This window comes from Mauremys reevesii, linkage group 10 (assembly GCF_016161935.1).
Source record: "Mauremys reevesii isolate NIE-2019 linkage group 10, ASM1616193v1, whole genome shotgun sequence".
NCBI classification, from domain to species: Eukaryota; Metazoa; Chordata; order Testudines; family Geoemydidae; genus Mauremys; species Mauremys reevesii.
Window position 1 is genome coordinate 26,805,107 of NC_052632.1, and position 20,517 is coordinate 26,825,623.

A 20,517-nucleotide genomic window follows, 5' to 3' on the forward strand; every position below is an offset into this window, starting at 1 on the left:
CTGCAGAGGGCTGGGGCTGGGCAAGGGAGTAAAACCCCGGCTGATGAGGGGGAAGTGGCTGCAGCTGGGGCCACGCCCCAAACTAAGCAACTGGGCCCATGGAAGCCAGTGAGAGCAGTCTTTCTCTGACTTGAGAGGGAGACAGGCTTGGATGCTGGGGAACTCATCCAGGGGACCTAGCGGGAGGCAGGGCTGGGGAAAGGCCGAAGTAGCTGGGAAGCCCTAGGCCGGCAACTCCCCAGGCTGCAGGGCCTAGTTCTAGGCCTCCTAGGTATTGGGCTTGTGGAGGGGCAGCTGGAGGGTGGGTAAAGGCAACCAGTCCAAACCCCTTGTTGCCTGTGATGATTGGCTGATAGACTGCAGTCCACCCCAGGGTGTGGGGGCTACACAGAGACTGGCAGTAGCCACGACTGAGGCAATGTGGGGGTGGGGGTTCCGCTGGGGTGCAGAAACCCAGTAAGACTCTGGGGTACTGCAGGAGGGTGAACCCTGAGATAAGGGCACTGGGGTCCTGGGTGGGACATGGGGGGCCAACGGCAAGAAGATCACTGACCTGCAGAGGGCACTCCTGGGTCGAAGAGCTAATTCCTGAGGATGACCAGCAGGAAGCGCTGCAGGGGTGAGTCTGCACTGTGCTACAGGCCACAATCTTAGTTGTGGCTTACAGGTGCTACTGCAATACAAATAGCTATGTAACTGAAAATGATTAAAACAAAGTCAGTTTGGTTGTGACATTAATGCCAAAAAAATTAGCATATACTGATGCTTTGAAGAAACCGATTACTTGCATTCCACTATGCTATTCTATCCTTACATTTTTGTCCAGTTTTGGCCTAGATTTTTCCTAGCTGTCATTCATCAGCCTACAATGTGTCTCATTAACTTGATCAGCAAGTACCAATTTACCAGCCACAATTCTAAATTACATTTAGTACTGCAGTCTTGCCCTCCCCCACCCCCAAGCCTACTGTTTAAACTTTCATTTTTTTAAACGTTCATAATTAGCATTCATGAAACTAGGTTTCCTTTGCTGGTCATTGATTAATGTTATGTTTTTGTTTTAGTCTTCAAATACCACAAATAATATTTGAGTAAGATTTTAATAGCAGTAACATGTACATACTGCATTATGCGCTCACTGTCTCCACATTTCAATTTTTTTAAAATTGCTCTGGAGTCACCACCAGGGGCGGCTCTAGGCACCAGCAAAACAAGCTGGTGCCTAGGGCGGCACAATGTAGGGCGCCCTGCGGCCGGGGCGGCAGGCTGGGCTGGCGGACCTGCCGCAGTCATGCCTGCGGGAGGTCTACCGGAGCCCCGGGGACGACTGGACCTGCCGCAGGCATGACTGCGGAGGGGGCGCTCGTCCCGCGGCTCGGCTGGACCTCCCGCAGGCGTGACTGCGGCAGCTCAAGCGGAGCCGCCGAACCCGCGAACCGTCCGCAGCCGCGGGAGGTCCGGCCGAGCCACGCGGGACCAGCGGTCCCTCTGCAGTCATGCCCGCGGGAGGTCCGCTGCTCCCGCGGCTCCGGGGCGCCTCCCGCGCATGACTGCTTGGGGCGCCCAAAAACGTAGAGCCGCCCCTGGTCACCACAATATAGCCCAATCCTGGAAACAGTACAAGGCATAAGGCACAATCCTACTCCTGCTGAAGTCAATGGGAAGACATCTTGAGTGGTTTCATTGGTTTATGCCTGGTAATGTTTTCTGGACTGAGCCCAGAGGGACTACTGTATTTTAATGGTTAGTTGAGTAAGTAGGCCTGTTTTAGGGACAAGATACTCAAAGCAATAAAAATTTATGGAGTACCATTTTTTTACACCAGTTTTGCTTATATTCCACAGAAATGTTATGTACAGATAGTGAAATTGTTTAGATATACTGCAGTATGCAAAACTTTAATTTAGATTGCAGCAAACCTAAACTTCAAAGGAAGTTTTCCCTAGGTGAGGACTGGTCTATACCAAATTATTGCAGTGGAAGACAGTATCTAAATTGTATCATTAAGAAAAAGATCAACACACTAATAAGACTATGGAGCTCATACTAATACATGGTCTCATTCATTGGTGGATTATTTTCTTGAGTAACTTGCACATACGTTGTCTTGCTAACTTTGCCCCCATCTCTAGTTTTTCAATGCTCTCTGATTAACTTAGAAATTCTGATTCATGTCCAAATAGAAAGGAAGTTAACAAATAGCAAAACCAAGACATTTATCTGAAGAAACCATGCCTCATGCAATCTTCTGGGAAATAAACCCACAGGAAACATACAAATTGTGTGGAACTGTTTTATAATTCAGGTCTCGAGTGTGTAGTAGCCAGTATGTGGAAAATCAAGCCTTTAAAAAGCAAGGGAGGATACGTAGTTTTGGAATTCTTACTCTGTATTTTTCCATGAACAACAAAATCAAGTTGACTGTGCTGTAATTAACAAATATAAAGCTCCCCTGATTTTGGAGGGGGTTGTTTTCTAGTGAAAGACATTTCTTTCTAAATGTTTCTATAAATCATTCTTGTATACTTTTATTGCACAATTTTCCCCTTCAGCAGATGTGCATTAAAAACAGACTTATTTCAGAGTGCAGGTTTTTTATTAAACATCTGAAATCTACACTTACACAGTTTTAGTTTTTCATGGAGAAGAATGATTCAAAGATATTCACATACTAATGTCACCTTAAGTACCACAAAATGGCTTTTGAGATTAGGTTTCTAGAAATGTACCTTATATTTTTCATTTGGGTTCATATTGAAAGGATCACATAGCTTCTACTTTATGGATGAAATGTCAAAATATTTTCCACCTCATCTTAAATCTACCATTTGATGGGCAGAAAGATAGAGGGATTATTGTAGGTAAATGTGTCCATAAGATACCAAAAGAACCATTATAGCTCAAAGACCTCAAAACTAATGGAATATTAATGCTGTGAAACATTCAGGAAGAATACAGAGCATGAAAATATTTTATAGGTCAATTTTTGCTATGGACTATTACAGAAAAATGGTGGTGGTAATTTCATACCAAAACATCTGTTAGTTTTATGCTTGCATACTCAAGAAATTAACAGACCTTGTAACCCAGCAAACTACTTTTATGTGATTTAAAATTTGTCAGCAATATTTATCTACATGAAGTTCAAATATTTTGGTAGCATAGTTATTCAGTTATTAGTACAGGGAGGAATGAGACTTCTTAAATTAGTGTTAAGATAAAAATATTAAATTGTGAGGTATTGTCACTGCAAATATCAAAAGCACTGATACTTTCTATAAATTGTTATCCAAGTAAAAATAAATAAATCTGTTGCTTGGCATTGTAAAAAAACAAATTGATAACAAAATAATCCTAATCTCTTTTTTTCTATATTTCTGCTTATAGTAAGATGCAACTGAGAAAAGGCATGGAGGTTGACATGAATTGCAAAAAATAATAAACAACAATAGCATTGCCAAACTGCATAGAATCTCAAGTCTCATGAATAAAGTGGAATCTCAACATTCAAATAGTTAACCTGTAAAGGTGCTGGCTCAAAGATCTGGCAACGTGTACTATTTGCTCATAATAAGAGACACTTGTAAGAGATTTAACTCTGAGTGTGAAGAACATGTGCCAAAATGGAGAGGCCATGCTTTGTTACGGTCATAAATGAGGCTGTACAGTTCTGACATGAACAGGGTTTAAATACTTAAATTAACCACAAGGGTGACAGTAGCAAACAATTTATAGATTTGAGCTCAGCTGACTAAGGTGATTCAGCGAATGACTCTGAGCTGGCTACAAAAGCTGCCCTCACACTTCCTGTGTAGGAATGTGTGCAGCTACTCATTATAAGGCTGTAAATCCTACATACAGGATGCCAAAATGTCTCATTTAGACTTCAGTCTGCTAAACTAAACATCAAAATAACTTCTGGAGACGCACAGTTTTGCTTAAATCATCCCTTTCCAATTTTGCCAGTGAGAAACTAGGTTAAAATAACCACTTTTACATGAGCCCTGCATAACATGCCAATTTTATGATCACTAAGGCCCCTATCCTTGGGTCTGGCTGACCTCCACTCAGCATGGTGCCTTAATGGAGTGGGGAAAACAGCAATCTTTGCACTCTCTCGATCCAGTGAGCTGCAAGGTGCCACTCCTTATCCTGGTGCAAATTATAGCAGCTGTGGTGCTGCTCTAACTTGAACCTGCTTCTAACAGCACCAATAGGAGACAGTGTTATACACTGGTGCACTTTAGAATTCATACTCCTGTAATGCACACTGCTGCACCATGCAGACAAGCTCTTAGTTAATATATGGCCCCTCTGCATCACTCTGGAAGATTTACATTCAATTAGTACACTTCATGGAAGAGAGCCATTTATAAATTTACCAAGCAATTTTTTGGTTTTATGCACTTTCCAACAAGTAGTATCATTACTTTTAGCAATTGTGCTCCCATCTGGATGGTTGCCCTTGTTAGCCTATGTTCCTCTTGCTACTAACCTCAGTTCCATTCTCAGCTCTGCCACTTGCTTTGTGACCTCAGGGAAATCACTTAACCTCTCTGTGCCTCAAATTCCCTAAAAGGGAGTAATGATACAGGCCCACCTTTGTAAACCATTTTGAGATCTTCAGATGACAAGAGCTAAGTTATCGTTACAACTATTCCAGTGTAAATCCAGACTAACTCTGAGGACAATGATTTATCTGGACTTTGCAGAGAACTGAGACATTTTTTTCACATTTCACCAATTTTTTTTAAAGAATTAAATAATTTTTGCTTACCAGATTTTTCATTCGCACATAATAGAATGGAGGCTTCACTATATTACAGGTAGGACTGGTAGCACCATTTATTAATAAGGTTGCCTGACAGCCTTGTCTATTAGAAGTTCTAGTATTCCCAGGCTTTGGAGCAGGGAGTTGAAATATGGTAGGGGGGCAGCCTTTGTGTCAAATGTGCCTTTTGCCATCCCTGTGAAAATCCATCAAACAGTCAAAAATTAGAAAATGCCAGAGTTAAGATTGTCTGTGCAATCTTAATACAGCTCTCTTGGGAATATATGCATTAAGATACAGTCTTTAATTACTTAATCACATATCCTTTATCCACATGACCCCTGCCTCATTCAGTGTACTGGATGGACCTGGGGTTAGGGAATTAGAGTTGTGTAGTGACATCAGCTGTCTATGGAATCCCTGACTCATTTAGTGCATACAGTGTAAAGTGTGTAGTGAATGAGACAGGGAACTGCATTTAGAGAAAGGATGGTCTTATGGTTAAGGCAGTGGAATATTGCACTGCAGAACTGGATGATTTCTATCACAGAGTTCCTATTTGATATGAGGCAAGTCACTTAAACCAAACTTTTAACGCTGGTCACTAATTGTTTTCCTCATTTTCTGGGTGGTTGACTTGAGATCCTGGGATCTGATTTTCAGAAGTGCTGTTCCCTCTGTGCCTTGGTTCCCCATCTATAAAATGGGGATAATACCAGCCTCTCTCATCTCATGAGGTGTTGTAAAAATGAATTCATTAATATTTGTGAAGCTCTCTGCTACTATAATGATAAATGTCACAAAATCCCATAAGGAAATTAATAATTCTGTCTTTTTAGAGCAGGGGTTGACTCATGTGCAGTAAATAAAGCATGGGGACACACTGAACAAAAAGAAGAAAACAAAATGTTGAATCACTTCCTATTAAGTGATTACCATCCATTCTAGTCTTTGATTACATGATCACCTATTGTCTTTCCGGCAAGACCATCATAATGCATATGCACAAGAGAGCTGAATTAAGGTTGTCTGTGCAAACTTAATTCTGTCACTTCCTTACTTCTGAATGCTTAACTTTGCAACCTTAATGTTCTTTTAACGTAGCTTTCAAGTGTAATTTGTTCTGTACAATACTTAGATGGCATTTTCCCCCCTGTAATGCAGAATTGCTCTAGAACCTAGAGCCACAGATGTGTAGCTGACATTACAAGCCTACAGTATGAGAACATCATTGTAAACAAGGGGAGACTTTCAGAGGCACAAAGGACAGTTGTACACCCAAAGCCCAAAGGATTTCAATGGGAGTTAGATGTTCTCATTTTTGCCTTTGAAAATCTCCCCCTAAAAGCTTTATAATACCAATAAAAGGTTATTAATTTAGGCTCTATTTAGGTTAAATCATTTTAAAGAATACCTTAATATGATTTTTCTCTAAAAGATTTAGTTCTGTCTATTTGTAAAGCCTCAGCTCCAATAACCACACTCTGTATTATGCATTTCAAAATGAGACTTTAATTGGCTATTCCAGTGGGCTGAAATGGTTCCATTTGGAAAGTTAGCTATAAGGTAAGATAACATTCTATCTGCCAAAGCCATAGCCTGTTGATTTGTCTGTGTTTGTAGAGGATATGGAGTATTTTCCAAATACTTATTTCTGTAAAGTAAATACTCTCTCTCCTCAGTTCTGAGAATTACTACTTTGGTTTTCCTTCTCTATGGCTTCAGACTGATTTAAAGCCACACGTGTCACTTAAGTACCAGTGTGGTAGCAACCAGAATGCAAGGTGAGAGGTAAAAACAATGAAGCCATAGCCTATGGTTAAATAGGCTGACACAGTGGACCAGATCATAGGCTGATGTAAATTAGTATAGTTCCATTTAAGTCACCACTACTGAGTTCAACAAAGTTATACTGATTGACACCAGCTGAAAATCCATCCAAGTAAAGATATTTCCATTTAAGTTCAGTAAGGTCATCCCTAAGTTATCCATGGTCATATGCAAAGCAAGATGTGAAAGCCAGAAACCCTTCCTCCCTGATGAGAGAAGAAGAAAACTCTATGAAATTAACATAACGCTGTTTCCAGCAGACTTCCCCCTTACCCCCATAGGTTTTTCTGCCAAATGCAATGATTAGGATTGTAATTATGGTTAGCTGATGCAAAAAAAAAAATTGTTGCTGCACTGGATTAACCTTGTAAATTTAAATATACTTACTTACATATTCCTTACATACACACACAGCTGTGTCACATCCATATTTTACTACATGACAATTTGCTACAATATTGAAGATTAAGGAAATCTGTTCACAATTCTTGACTTGAAAGGATTGGATTTTTACTGGTAAATGATAAATGTCAATTTCACCATACACCCACAAACAAAGGAAAACTATTTCCATTGATAATAATCAAAATTTACAGATGGAAAGTGAGACATTCTGCTTCAGAACTTACTAGAGTTTGATTTAAGGATATTTACTTTGTATAGTTTGACATGTTAGGTCAACTATTTGTATTTTAATAGCTGTAAAGCTTTAACTTTTTGAATCTCAATGTCCACTCATTAAATAATCTGAAACCTCCCCCATAATTTTCCAAAACTGTGAAAATTTAAATCAATCTTTTAAAAAAGCTTAAAAATAATCATCATTTGTCATATATACATAAAAAATAAATCAAATTCTGCCAAGCCTATATATAGATGCATTTATTTTAAAGTACTCCTGATTCTTTTTGTTTGGGGATAGACAATACCAGAGTACAACACTGGCCTTTAATATCATTTTTAATTTTTATTTCTAGGGAAAATAGTTGAAATTATATTTCTGCAAGAAAATGCATTGATTCTCAGTGCAATTTATTTTACTAAAACTTCTGTTAAGAGCTGGCCAACAAATTGTTTCCTTTGGGGATATTACTATTTATATGGGAGCAGATGATTATCTTGCCTTGACATTTTACTGTACAATCTTTTTGCTTCAGGGGAGCTTATTTAAATCAGATTTTCTGCATAACCAATGGTATAACACTGCTGCAAATTATCCCTTGACTTAATTAATCTCAAGCAAAATCTGTGGAATGAATACCCGCAAACAATTCATTGACAACATTTTTGCTCTACTTCCTTCTGCATCAGTAAAAAAAATGTAATATTTAGCAGACTAGACATATGAAAAACACAAAAACCAGAGAGCAGAGACCCCTGTACAAAATGTGTGCAAAACTAACTACACACACAAATCACACATGACATGTCCAAATTGCATGTGGAATTCCTGATTTGTATGTACAGTTGTGGCAATTATGAATGCAAATGCAACCACAACATTCTATGTGCATTGTTTGAAAGTGAACCTCTACTTTTAAAAGAAACTGATGCATAACACACAATGTATCTAAAAATAATTTAAAAAAAAGCTGACGTAAAGAAAGAGGTAAAGAAAAATTACACAAGGGGGAAAGAAAGTACAACCTGTATGAGAAAATAAACACAAACAAAACCCACACATGCATTACAAATCATTAGTTTTGCTGTTGAATACACTACTGTACTTTAGTCTTGTATATCAGCCAGACATGAACACCATGTAGCTAGGAAATTTTTCCATGCATGCACCTCTAGACACAGAGTTCACATAATGCAAAGCACATGCTGTTATTCTGCTCTACTATTCCACATTTGGCAGAGGACAGGGTTATGGCTAATGCTACTGTCTACAGTCAAAAAAGCACCCTTCAAGTAGAAAAGCAGAAATTTACAAGCAAAATATATTATAGGAAAGGGAGAAATGTATGGAACAAGGTCACAATTTGCTTCATACATTAGCTATTTTAGGGCCCACTCCTGCAAAGTACCGAGCACCTTCAAATGCTCATTGAGATGTTTTCCCACCCACTGACTTCCATGGAGGCTGAAGGCACTCAGCACCATTCAGGACATTCTCAGCACCTTTCAGGATTAGGCCCCACGTATTTAGCTCTATTGCCACTAAGTATAATTCAATCTCTGTACAGAAAGTGTTATTTCTTACTTTTTTAAAATCCAAACCACTCCACCCACATCTATCTTAAGGGGGGTGGGGGGTGGAGGAGGAAATAGAGGAAAGGAGAATGACATCAGTGCCAAGAGGAGAGGCAAATTCTGACATCTACAGTAGAACAAAATGATTAGCACTGCAATGTTGGTTTCAGAATGGCAGTATATGAACATATGTTTTCATTTGACATGAGCGAACTTGATTTTCTCTGGTTCCAGGATTTGTAAATGATTCTAGATAAAAAGCAACATATTATTTATCCTGTCAGTTTTCTTTGGGAAAACCTCACACACAAAGACACCAGGTAACAAACGAGTGATACACAATAATTTCAGCAGAAATAATCTACAGTACAAACTGCCAGGGGAGGCAAAGGGAGTCTTTGTTGGGGTCTGTGGGTTTGTATTTCTGAGAAATATAGAAACTTCTTATTTTAGTTAAAATTGCCCTACATCTGCCTGTGAATGTCAAATGTTACACTCGGATTATATAGAGCCAAATCCAGTTTACCATACTCATGGGAACAATCTTCCATTTAAAGCTGTTTAAGACTATGGCACTACTGCAAGTGAGGGGTGAAACACGGCATGCTATTAATTCAAAAAGATTTTTCTTTTTCCAGCATGAGTCAACAGGCTCTGTATCTGACCCCCAAACCTGGCCAAGCTATGGAAGTCTCTGCATTGTGATTATGCAGGCCAGTTTTGTTGCACCATGCAGACCGGGTCTAGATGTTTTATTGCAAACATACCTCAGCCCAGTTTTGTTGAGAACTTTGCTGGCCCACTTCAAGCTTTTGTGATGAAGCCATGCAGACTTCGCAGTTGCAGATGAATTTCCTGAGGTTTTTACTTCATTTTGAATGAAAAATTTAAAACTGAAAGTTGGCAAAACAAATCAAGAGAATTGAATCAGAGTAGGGTCAATGGATCTGCCTGTGAGCACCATTCAGATGAATAAGGTTTTGCAAGACTGGGTCTCTCCCCCATTGAATGAACTACTAACAATTTCTGTAGCCTTTTTGTCACACAAAGAAATGATAGCAATAAGAGTTCATTGATTTTCTTTGCTATTTGAGATGTTTAAAATACAGTATACCCTAACTTGATAAACAGACCTGGGCAAGAAATATCTGCAATAAACATCCCAATATACTTGTCTTGAATTCAGACTTGTAACATCTCATTCATCATCAGTTTCTTGGAATGTTTCATAACATTACATGGGGAAGGAGCAGCAGGAGTGATTTTTAACACTAAGTAAAACAACTTCAAGATCCTTAAAAGGTGCTGAGTGCTTCATGAGAGGTACTGAGGTATCAGCTGTAATTGAATTCTCAGCACCTTACAGGGCCTGGCCCTGTGCATTCTGGGGGCATTTCATTACAAAGAAGGACGTACAATGAGCAAGACTATCAATAAAAAAAAAACAACAACCTCACAAATCCACCTTTTTGTTTATAAATATCACAATAGCAAAATAAACAGTTATGAAAACTTATAGGAATTTAATATAGTGCCTGGGGAATGTGATTTAAGTTTCAGCACATTGTTAATCTTTTAAATTAACACTTAAGTAGCTGTTATAAATGTAGACTAGCCTACAAGTTTAAGAAGTAAAATAATTCGTGTGCGGATTGTCTACAGACAAATTGGCTAGCAAAGTAATTGTGAGGGGGAGGGGACAGGGAAAATCTCTTTCAGGGTTTCAGGAAAACGGTGCTAAAACTTTTAAAGTGTCTGGATGTGATCTGAATGTAATCTTAAAACTACCGCTCCTCATAGGTGGGAGCTCACACTGATTTTACCCAAGTCAAAAAAATACCTGACAGAACAGACTTTCTTGCGGTGCTATTTGGAAATAAGTTTTTAAAAGTCATGCTCCACTGATTTAGTAATTTTTAAAAAATTACTAGTTTAACAAATCACAGGCTATTTAGACTACAACAATTTCAAACATTTCCATGGGGGAAAACTTTTGTTAGTTTTTTGGGTGAGAGAAAAAAGGAATAAGCGAGAGGCCATATTGGTTCTTTACACTTCACGCTTAAACAGACTCATCTTTCCAATGGTTCAACAGCAAAGTATGAGAAAAGAAATTCACGGCCACCAATTTCCATTGACACTCCTAGCGCTATCATTTCTGGTTCTAAATCAAAATAAAAAGTTCTACAACAAATTTTACAAGGTACAAAAATGCATTTGAATGCAGTTGAAAATAACATCCACTGATGTATGGCAAATAGTGTAGCCTCACCAAGAGATTTAACCAAAGTCCACTGAAATTAATGGGGGGGAAAACAGGCCGCAAAAAATGAGAGCAAAAGCAAAGTAAAAATAATGGTGTCATCTATCTTAAAATCAAGACCTTCCACATTTTGAGGATGAAAAGAGTGATGCAGACAATCTCCTCCAACTACATATGGAGATACGGTGATCTCTTTAAGGACATGCACAGGACTGAGATCTTGTTCTTTAATTTTTAAGGTAACTTAAAAGTATGATGAACACATATGACAAGAATGGGATATGCCCAATGTTTTTACATATACACATACACACACATACATATAAACTGCAGGAATAAAAGCAGGTATTAAATGTCTGAGGAAAAATGTATTGCCATGGTCTAAATCTAAGGTACTTTATGTAAAAATGCCATTTATTACTACTAAATTAACTCTATATAACAAATCCTTTTTTTCCCCCCTAAAGACTAAAATTCAAGACAGAGAAGGGGGAGGGATCCATTTAAGATCTGGAAACGGAGCTAGGCATATTTAATATCATATAAATTACATGTTGGCTGTAATTATTATAATAGTCTAAATTATTGGCATAGTGGCCGTTACACAGGAAATGAGTCTTTTCAGACACTGGCTGCAGTGCTGTAACGAGGGCAAGGTGAGTGAGGCACTTGCCTCAGGCGCGGAAGGTGAGGGGCGCAGAAAGTCTCTCCTTCGGCGGCAAGTCCTTCCCTCCAAGAGGGACTGAGGGACCCGCCACCGAATTGCCACTGGTCTTCGGCAAGGGAGAGGGGTGGCACGTCCGGCTCTTCGGCAGAAATTCGGCGGCAGGTTCCCCAGTCCCTCTCAGAGGGAAGGACCTGCTGCCGAAGAATGGCAGCAATTCAGCGGCAGGTCCTTCCCTCCGAGAGGAACCCACTGCCGAAGAGCCAAACATGCCACCCCTGTCCCTCGCCTCAGGCGAAAAAATCCCTAGTTACGGTGCTGGCTGGCTGTATGTAAACCAATAGAATGTTAAAGCAACAATATACAGCAATGATATATGGCATCCATTCTTTGCAGGTAACCAATGGAGTTTGTAACAAAGCGTAGAAATGACACTGTTTGAAATTATTGATCAGTATTGATCAGTTTTTAGTGGCTACAGGGTTCTTCAGTAAAGTTTCTCAATTTTCCACTGGAGAGCATTCAAAAACTATTTTATTTAGGTTTACTACCAACAGTAAGTTCATCCTTTATCATGACAATTTTACCCAGGATGTAATATATGAAAAGTAATAAATGTTAAATTTGTTTTGAGACCTACATGGGTCATGTAACAGAGTCTTTCAAAATGACAGATCCTCTAACTGAAATAAGCATTTATTAGAACTCTAATCTGTAAGAGAATTTGTTGACATACTGAATATGGTTAGCTGCTGAAATCTTTAATTTTTCAATTTCTAAGGCATTTAACCTTTATAATAACACCCTTTGTGTTATGTAAGTGTCAAAGCGCTGTCATCAATATTAATAAGGCAACTAAAACAATATTCAGAAAGAAATTAATAACTGAAATGAAAGGTACAGTAATATTCTTCATGAAGTCAAGTATCAGAGGGGTAGCCGTGTTAGTCTGGATCTGTAAAAGCAGCAAAGAATCCTGTGGCACCTTATAGACTAACAGACGTTTTGCAGCATGAGCTTTCGTGGGTGAATACCCACTTCGTCGGATGCAAGTAGTCACCCACGAAAGCTCATGCTGCAAAATGTCTGTTAGTCTATAAGTGCCACAGGATTCTTTGCTGATTCTTCATGAAAGTAGCAGAATATTCATAGTTAGAGTCAAAACAGGTATTCCGATGAAAAGTCATTTCAACATTTTTTATGAAAATGTGTCTCCAATCATTATTAAATTAACAGAACAAGCTTCATCTTGTGATCTTTTTTTGAAGAACATACTCATGTTAATCAATACTATGTGAACTGCAGGTGGCTACTGGAATCTAAATGACTCAATTCAGTGCTATAGTAAAGCCTTGCATTAGTTATCTCTGCTGATTGCTAGCCTAATATCTTAAAAGACCTCTCATGCATCTTGTATAAAACAGGGACTTAAACTAAATCAAAGTGGATGTCCTTTAAAATGTATTGCAAACTAACAGCCCAATCTTATGTTCCTTGCACACGCACATTTTCCACTTAAATCTTCAGACGTTTTGATTATTACGATCCCATGCCTTGCACAAACTAAATCTTAAAATCAGAACAAGTTTCAGAGTGAATCCTTGGAAAATAAAAACATTTTAGAATTCATAAGTCAAGGGTTTTTGCCCACTGCATTTCAGAAATAAGTTTTTTGCTAAATCAGATAAATGTTTCGGAGTCAGGGGTTACAGGATATAGAATTTTTTCACTTCCTATCCTAAACTAATGAATAATGTTACAACATTCCACTCCACAGGTAGCTGAAATAATTAGTTGAAATACTTTGGCATCAAACACAAGCTATTGCTATTCAGCAGGAGACTTCTTTGTAATTAATACCTACCATTTAACACTGTTCATTACAGCCAAAAGTTTAGCTGCAGAACCGATAGCTTCCCCCCCCCTCTCCCAGTTAATCCAACTCAGAGCTGATTTAGTGATGGTACATCTCCTTATTCATAGTGGACATTCAGCGGAGCCAGCTGTTTCAAAGTTCCTAGCTAAGAATCTTGGCCTTAACAATCACATCTGCTGCACACACATAGTCTTTTGGCTGCCTGTCATTATGTCCATTTGCTCACAAGTTGGCCCAGACACTTGCCCTAAGACATGGGTGCTAGACAATGATGGGTTTAGAGATGTAGCCTGAAGAACACTGCAAGTACCATCTAATCCAGATGTGGGCAAACTACGGCCCATGGGCCACATCTGGCCCGTGAGACTGTCCTGCCCGGCCCAAGCTCCCAGATGGGAGCCTAGTCCCCGGCCCCTTCCCTGATGTCCCCCCTCCCCCACAGCCATGCCACCGCACGAGCCATGCTCTGGCCTGCCGCTCCTGCTGGGCAGTGTGGGGAACACAGCTGGCTCTGGCTGGGTGTCGCAGCTGCCAGCTCCTGCTGATGGTAAGGGGGTGCGGAGTGTGGGGTTCTGGGGGGCAGTCATGGAGGAGGGGGCAGTAGGGTGGGGAGGAGGTTCTGGGTTGGGTCAGGGGATGGGGAACCGGGAGGGTGGGGAGTGGGAGTCCAAGGGGGCGGGGATGAGGATAGGGGTCAGGAGGGCAGTGAGGGCATGGGGAGCAGGGGGGTCGGATAAGAGGGTGGGATCCCAGGGGGCAATTAGGGGTGGGGGGGTCCTGGGAGCAGAGGGCAGTTGGATAGGGGGTGGGAGTCCTGGGGGGGCTGTCAGGGGGTGGGGATGTGGGTAGGGGTTGGGGCAGTCAGGGGACAGGGAGCAGGGGGGTTAGATAGTGGGTGGGGTTCTGGGAGGGGGCAGTCAGGGAACAAGGAGCAGGAGGGTTGGATGTGTTAGGGGTTCTGAGGGGGGCAGGAAGTGGGAGGGGGCAGATAGGGGGCAGGGGCCATGCTGTTTGGGGAGGCACAGCCTTCCCTACCCAGCTCTCCATACAGTTGTGCAACCCCGATGTGGCCCTCAGGCCAAAAAGTTTGTCCATCCGATCTAATCTGTGACATCATTGTCATGTCGCTACATTCCAAAAGCATCTCTGCCCTTCATCACACTGATATACAGTAAATAAAATAAATCCAAAAAGGAGAACAGAGGCACAGTGTTAAGCAATTCTGACTGCCACCAAGATAGATTATAGTGCAACAGGCATGTGAAACTCATGGGGACAAAGTAGGGTGGGACAATATATAACAGGAAAGGACTGTTCAGATATACTTTGTGGGACAAATAACATGTTTAAAGTTATACATGTCCTTAAGTTCTATATTGCATCAGCCCCTTTGCAGGATAGAATCTTAGATCAGATGGAATCCAATCTTTCTTCAGTATGACTAATTCAGAATATACAATTCTTGGGGCAGGAACAGTGTCATCTTCTGTAGAGCTGTGTGCACAATGACAGCTATAAAAACAGCAGTGCTAGTTTGGGGAGATTGTGACTAATTGTTCCATTCTGCTTGAGAAGGTTGTTTAGAAGGCCCAGCTCTGTGACAGCAGTTCCATGTGACTTGGGATCCTCACAAGAGCAACACTGAAAGTGCTAATTGCTAAATGTAAGTTTCTTAACAAACAGAGTCTATGGTCAGGAGTCCCCAGAAAATATCTGTGCCTGTTCTGGAGTTGTGTTCCCACACTTGTAACAAAGTAGAACATTACATAATTGTTGTGAACAACAAACAACTAAATCTAATGTTCTTTCTCTGAAACCACAGCGGAATTCACAACTTTCATTATTTACCAGAAATGTACTGGGCTATATTCTCCTCTGGGTTCAAAGGAAGAACATTAAGGATGAATTTAGCCCATTGTGTTTCTAACTTTGACTGGTCCTTTACATATTTTTAAATTAAAGCAAAAGACAGTGTAATATAGGGTGACCAGACAGCACGTGTGGAAAAATCAGGTCAGGGAGTGGGAGGTGATTGTCATCTATATATGACAAAACCCAAATATTGGGACTGTCCCTATAAAACCGGGATATAGGGTCACGCTAGGGTAATACTATATCACTATGCCAGAGTATGCACATACAGTGCCCAGATTAATGTTTACAGGAGAGGTGGTTGGAAAATGACCTTTTCAATAGAAAGTTTAAACTTTCTATCAAAAAGTAAAAAAAAACCCCAAGAACATCTGGAAAATGGTTGAGGGGTGGGGGGGGAACCAAACAAAAAAATTCAATGTGGGGGTTGTCAGTTTTTTTGGGGGGGGAAATCAACCAGGTACCTCCCATTAAAAACTTCATTTTGTTGAAATTGGGAAACACCTATTTTTTTAACAGATCTTTTGGGGGGTAGAGGGACATTTTCAACTAGCCCTAGTTTACAGCAAATGAGTGAGGCTTTTTTTTTGGTGTGGCCCTTCCCTTACTTCTTTCCAAACCCTGTGGTTATAGTCCAGAATGTGTCTAATGACTGACGAGTGTTAAAACCCGGTGTATTGAGAAGAGCACACAACAGGTACTTCTCTCACGCACCAGGAAGAACAACAGGAGGAAAAACGTTTTAATTCCCCCTTTGCCATGTTTCTGCCACTCTCCGTTCCGCCTGATACAAAGTGGGCAGCCAGTGCTAATCGGGAGCGAGGGGACCTAAAGCGAGGTCCCTGTCGGTTCCCCGGGCCCGCCAGCTCTCCCTACCCCAGCACGGCTCGGGAGGCTGCTGCTCCCTGGCGCTTTCCACACGCCTCTCCCCAGGTGATCTGCCCACGTAAGGCGCTGCCGGCCCTTGCCCGGCTTAGTGCTGGCACCTGGCGAGCCAGAGTCCCGCTTTCGGGGCAGCCAGCACCCGGCTGCTTGGCGAGCGCTACTCCATCCTCACCGCGAAGTGCCGCCCGCGGGGAACGGGACCGGCTGTTCCTGGGACCAGGAACGGGCCCGGGCCGCCGGCAGGAACTTTCTGCAGCCCAGAGCAGGGGGCTGCGGCCGGGCGCTCCAGGGCGAGCGAGCCAGCGAGCGAAGGGGGCGCCAGGCACACGCTGCAGGAGGGCCCCGCGGCTGAAGCGGGGTGTGTGCCCCGCAAGCCCGCTCGGCACACACCGCCAGGGCGGGCACGGTAACCGCAGCAACGCCGCGGGGAGGGACGGGCGGGGGCTGCCATGCAGGTCCCCCGGCCCGGGGTAACCAGCCTGGGACAGTCCCCCCCCCCCCCACGGGCAGGGCACGGGGGAATCTGTCTGCCCCCCCCTGCGCCCTCCACCCGTCCCGGCCTCCCGCGGGCTGAGCCACTCGCCGGCCGCGTCTCCGCCTGCCAGCCCGGCTCGGTCACTCACCATCGCGCTGCGCTGCGCTGCCCCGTCTGCCGCTGCTGCTCCGCACAGGCTGCCCGGGATCCGGGAGGCGGGGACGGGGCTGGTTTCCTCCCCCTCGGTTAGCCTCCAAGTCCGCCAAGCGGGGGCTGAGACCCAAGTTCAGCGGCGCAGCGGGGAGGCCAGCGCGGTCCCCATGCGGCGGGCGGGTGTCAGGGCTCACAGGCTGGAGGCTCCTCTCCTGCTCTGACGGGGACTCGGCTCCTCAGCGGAGTGTGTGCCCGGCCCGGCCCGGGAGTAGGAGCAAGAGCCCCGCTCCGCCTGTGCAGCCGATGCCCAGCACCAGCCACTCTGTCCATAAATGGAGAATTCAGCTCGGACCTAGCCAATCACGGTTTGTTTTTATAGCGTCATTCCTGAGGGAGATCCTAGCAGCTGGCCGCGTGGAGCTGCTGCTGCGGGAGCAGCCACACGGGCCTCTGGATTTTGTAGTCTTTGTCTGCCCCCTGCAACTTCTTGAGTTTGTTTTTTGTTCCTGGGCGTGCCCTTGGCAGTGTCCCAGTGCTCCCGTCCAGAACAAGCCACAGCCAGGCAGAGCACTTGCTCAACAGCAGCCATGACCAACAGCGTCAATGCTGTTACTGAGGCCTCCTCTACACTACAGAGGCTTTGTCACCATAGCTATGCCAGCAGAGCTCCCTAGGGTAGATGCAGCATGATATGCTGATAGGAGTTTTTCCCCTGGCATAGCTACTCTACCTCTCCAAAGCACTCTTTTGCCCTCTGCACTGGGGTTTTCCTGGCATAGCTGTGCCAGCTAGGGGTGTATGTGCTTTTTTTCACCCCCCTGGCTGATGTAGTTGTACTGGCAAACCTTTATAGTGTAGGCATGCCTGCAAAAAAGCGTATTCCCCTCTCTGAATGAGAATAGCTATATCAATATAAAGCACTTTTATACTGCTAAGGAAAAGGACAAAGCATCTTTATACCAGTATCCAGGTTAGGTATCCATACCAGTTAGGTTGTCCTGGTTAAGAATAATTCAAACTACAACTTTTCTAGGTATTGAAGCCCTAAGAAGATACAATCTCTGACACCAAAAGTTTAAGATCTAGGGCTCTGATACTGAAAATACTTCTGAATGTGCTTTAAGCTTAGGAGTAATAACATTGGCTTCAATGGATCCCAACTGGGGCATATAAGCACCATCAGAACATAATATAGAAAACAAAAATAAATAATAATCTTACAATTAGAGACATAATAATATGTTTGTTTTCCTTCCAAACAATTTTTTAAAACCACTGCTCATAGCTATTATTTATTTGTTAACCACTGCAAATTATTTTTTTTCCAGTTAATGACTGACTGTTAAGGACAATGATTAATAGAAAAAGTGGAAACAGGCAGTGGTTAATTTAAAAACAAACAAACCCCCAAAAAGCTCCAAGCAGACAAAGACTCAGCTCTACAATAATTTAGAGATTAGCCATAAGTGGAATCTTTTTATCTAACGAGCCTTCCTGAAACTTTGGTGGTCTGGATAAAATAGAACAGAGGTCTGAACCACTCCTGGGAAGTATCCTGGTCTTGCAATTGGACTTGTGTAGGTGGAAGAAAGTCAGTGGAGCTCTCTAGAGATAAATGGGTCTGCCTTCATGGATCTGAGGGCAGAATTGGGGTGCTGGTATGCAAAGTGGGTCTGAGCCACTCCTGCTTTGGTTCTCAAACTGGAGCTGAAGAACCAGACCTGATTTGATTTGCAAACATAAAACCTGATTGATGAGGTATTGCAATATCCAGACCACCCTGGTTTGTTCATTATAGAAAAGGAACAAACACGATTTATCTGGCCTCCCCTTTAGTCCCACAAACTTTAGTGGTTTGCATAAAATAGAACATCTCCCTTGGATCTGAGCCATGCTTGGTTTTGGTTTTGAAAAATCAAAACATCGCTTCCTCAGCTCAACTCTGCTTACATTACTGACCAAGTAAAAGTTATGATTTGCATTGGAGGCCTGGGCATTATTTGCAGGGCCGGCTCCAGGCACCCGCGCAGCAAGCGGGTACCTGGGGCGGCCAATGGAAAGGGGCGGCACATCCCTTAGTCCCTTTCGGAGGGAAGGACCTGCCACCGAATTGCCGCCCAAGAATGAAGCAGCGGCGGTAGAGCTGCCGCCAATCGCTGGAGCTGGCCCTGACTACTTGATAGTGATTTTATGGAAAAATAGTTTAACTGAAAAAGAAATTGGATAGTGAATATATGATATCCACAGACTATTATTAACACAAACTTATCTGATAGTGCTAAAAGTGAGCTGGCGTTTGTAAGAGCTGAGCTTCATGCTTTATTCTCCAGCAGAAAGTGAGTAGCAGCAGTTTTGTTGGAACTGGGAAAAATAGTTTTCTCAGTGTTTCACTTGAACTTGGAAAAAGTTATGTAAACCTTGTAAGACAGAGAGAGAGAGAACAAGTTAAAGAAAAGCAAAAAATAGAAATCAATCCAGAGAGGGAACCTGTTATGGATATATTATACTCATGAATGTAAGCAATACAGTATATCAGTAATTTATCTAGGTTTTATATGTACATGTTTCTGTATCTACTTTGTACTTGGCATTTGTATTAATATTGAAACTTATTTCCTTAAAATAATCTTAATATAAATTACATAAATAAAGGAGAAAGTCTCTCTCTGGGTTGGGGAAGAATAAGGAAAACCCTTAATTTGAGGTACCTGTTGTGCTCAGTTCTGTTTTATCAGTTCTTCTAGGCTCCATTTACACTAGAACACTGACCCATTGCTGACAATAGTTGTCAGGAATAGGCTCACCTGAAATGATGTTGAAAATGGTTCAATTGCTAGAGCCAGAATCTCTGTCCTTTGTTTAATGTATAGGGGAGAAAGGCGCAAGTTCTCCTGAACTTGAGGAAACACAGGGACTTCTCCCTCCGTGCACCTGCCATGGGGACTGCCTGTGCACCAATCCTTCCCTGTACACCTCCCTTACTCTAGATGGGTCCCATCTACACTGATGGTAGTTTGGGCTAACTGTCTTCAACACCATTACAAAACTGAATTGACTGACAGTCTGGAGCTGTTGTTTATGATGATCAAAGGCATAGAGAAACTTCCATATAGGGGTGAGTGAAAAGATTAGAGCTATTTAGTTTAGAGATATAAGAAAGGGGACAATTAGATTCTAAAAAATAACTATGGGTACAGAGAAAGTAAGCCATATGATCCTGTTTACCATTTCTCATAATAGAAAACATTGGGTCATTCAATTAAACAACAAATATAAAACTGATAAAATAAAACATTTTGCTTTATGCAGTACATAACCTGCCACAAGATATCAAGGAGGCTATGTGCTTAATAGGATTCCAACTTTTACATTATTACTAAGAACATCCACAGCTTCATACGCCCTCATGCTTCCGGGCCTAAACCGACCACAAATTGATATAGATTAGGAAGAAACTTCTCCTATGAGTAGGTAATTAAATACTTGCCTCTTATGTGATGGGGTTTTGTGTGGGTTTTTTTTGTTTTTACCT

At 42.2% G+C, this 20,517-nt stretch overlaps 2 protein-coding genes across 6 annotated transcripts in view; one reads left to right on the plus strand and one right to left on the minus strand.

Moving 5' to 3' along the window:
* Positions 1-17,303, minus strand: part of MYO1E (myosin IE) — a 139,122-nt gene extending 121,819 nt beyond the window's left edge. For 2 of the 4 annotated variants that reach the window (XM_039491599.1, XM_039491597.1), the window contains exon 1: positions 16,981-17,303. Coding sequence is in view for 3 of the 4 variants with exons in the window: in XM_039491597.1 (XP_039347531.1) it covers positions 16,981-16,983 (3 nt within the window). In the remaining variant the exon portion in view is untranslated. Of the gene's footprint in view, positions 1-4,777; positions 4,805-16,980 lie in introns of those variants that run through there. The other 2 variants (XM_039491598.1, XM_039491596.1) reach the window with 1 other exon arrangement.
* The window catches only part of FAM81A (family with sequence similarity 81 member A), a 67,102-nt gene continuing 47,183 nt past the window's right edge, over positions 599-20,517 (plus strand). For both annotated transcript variants that reach the window (XM_039491602.1, XM_039491601.1), the window contains exons 1-2: positions 599-619; positions 15,176-15,263. The gene's annotated coding sequence lies outside the window, so the exon portion shown is untranslated. The remainder of the gene's footprint in view (positions 620-15,175; positions 15,264-20,517) is intronic.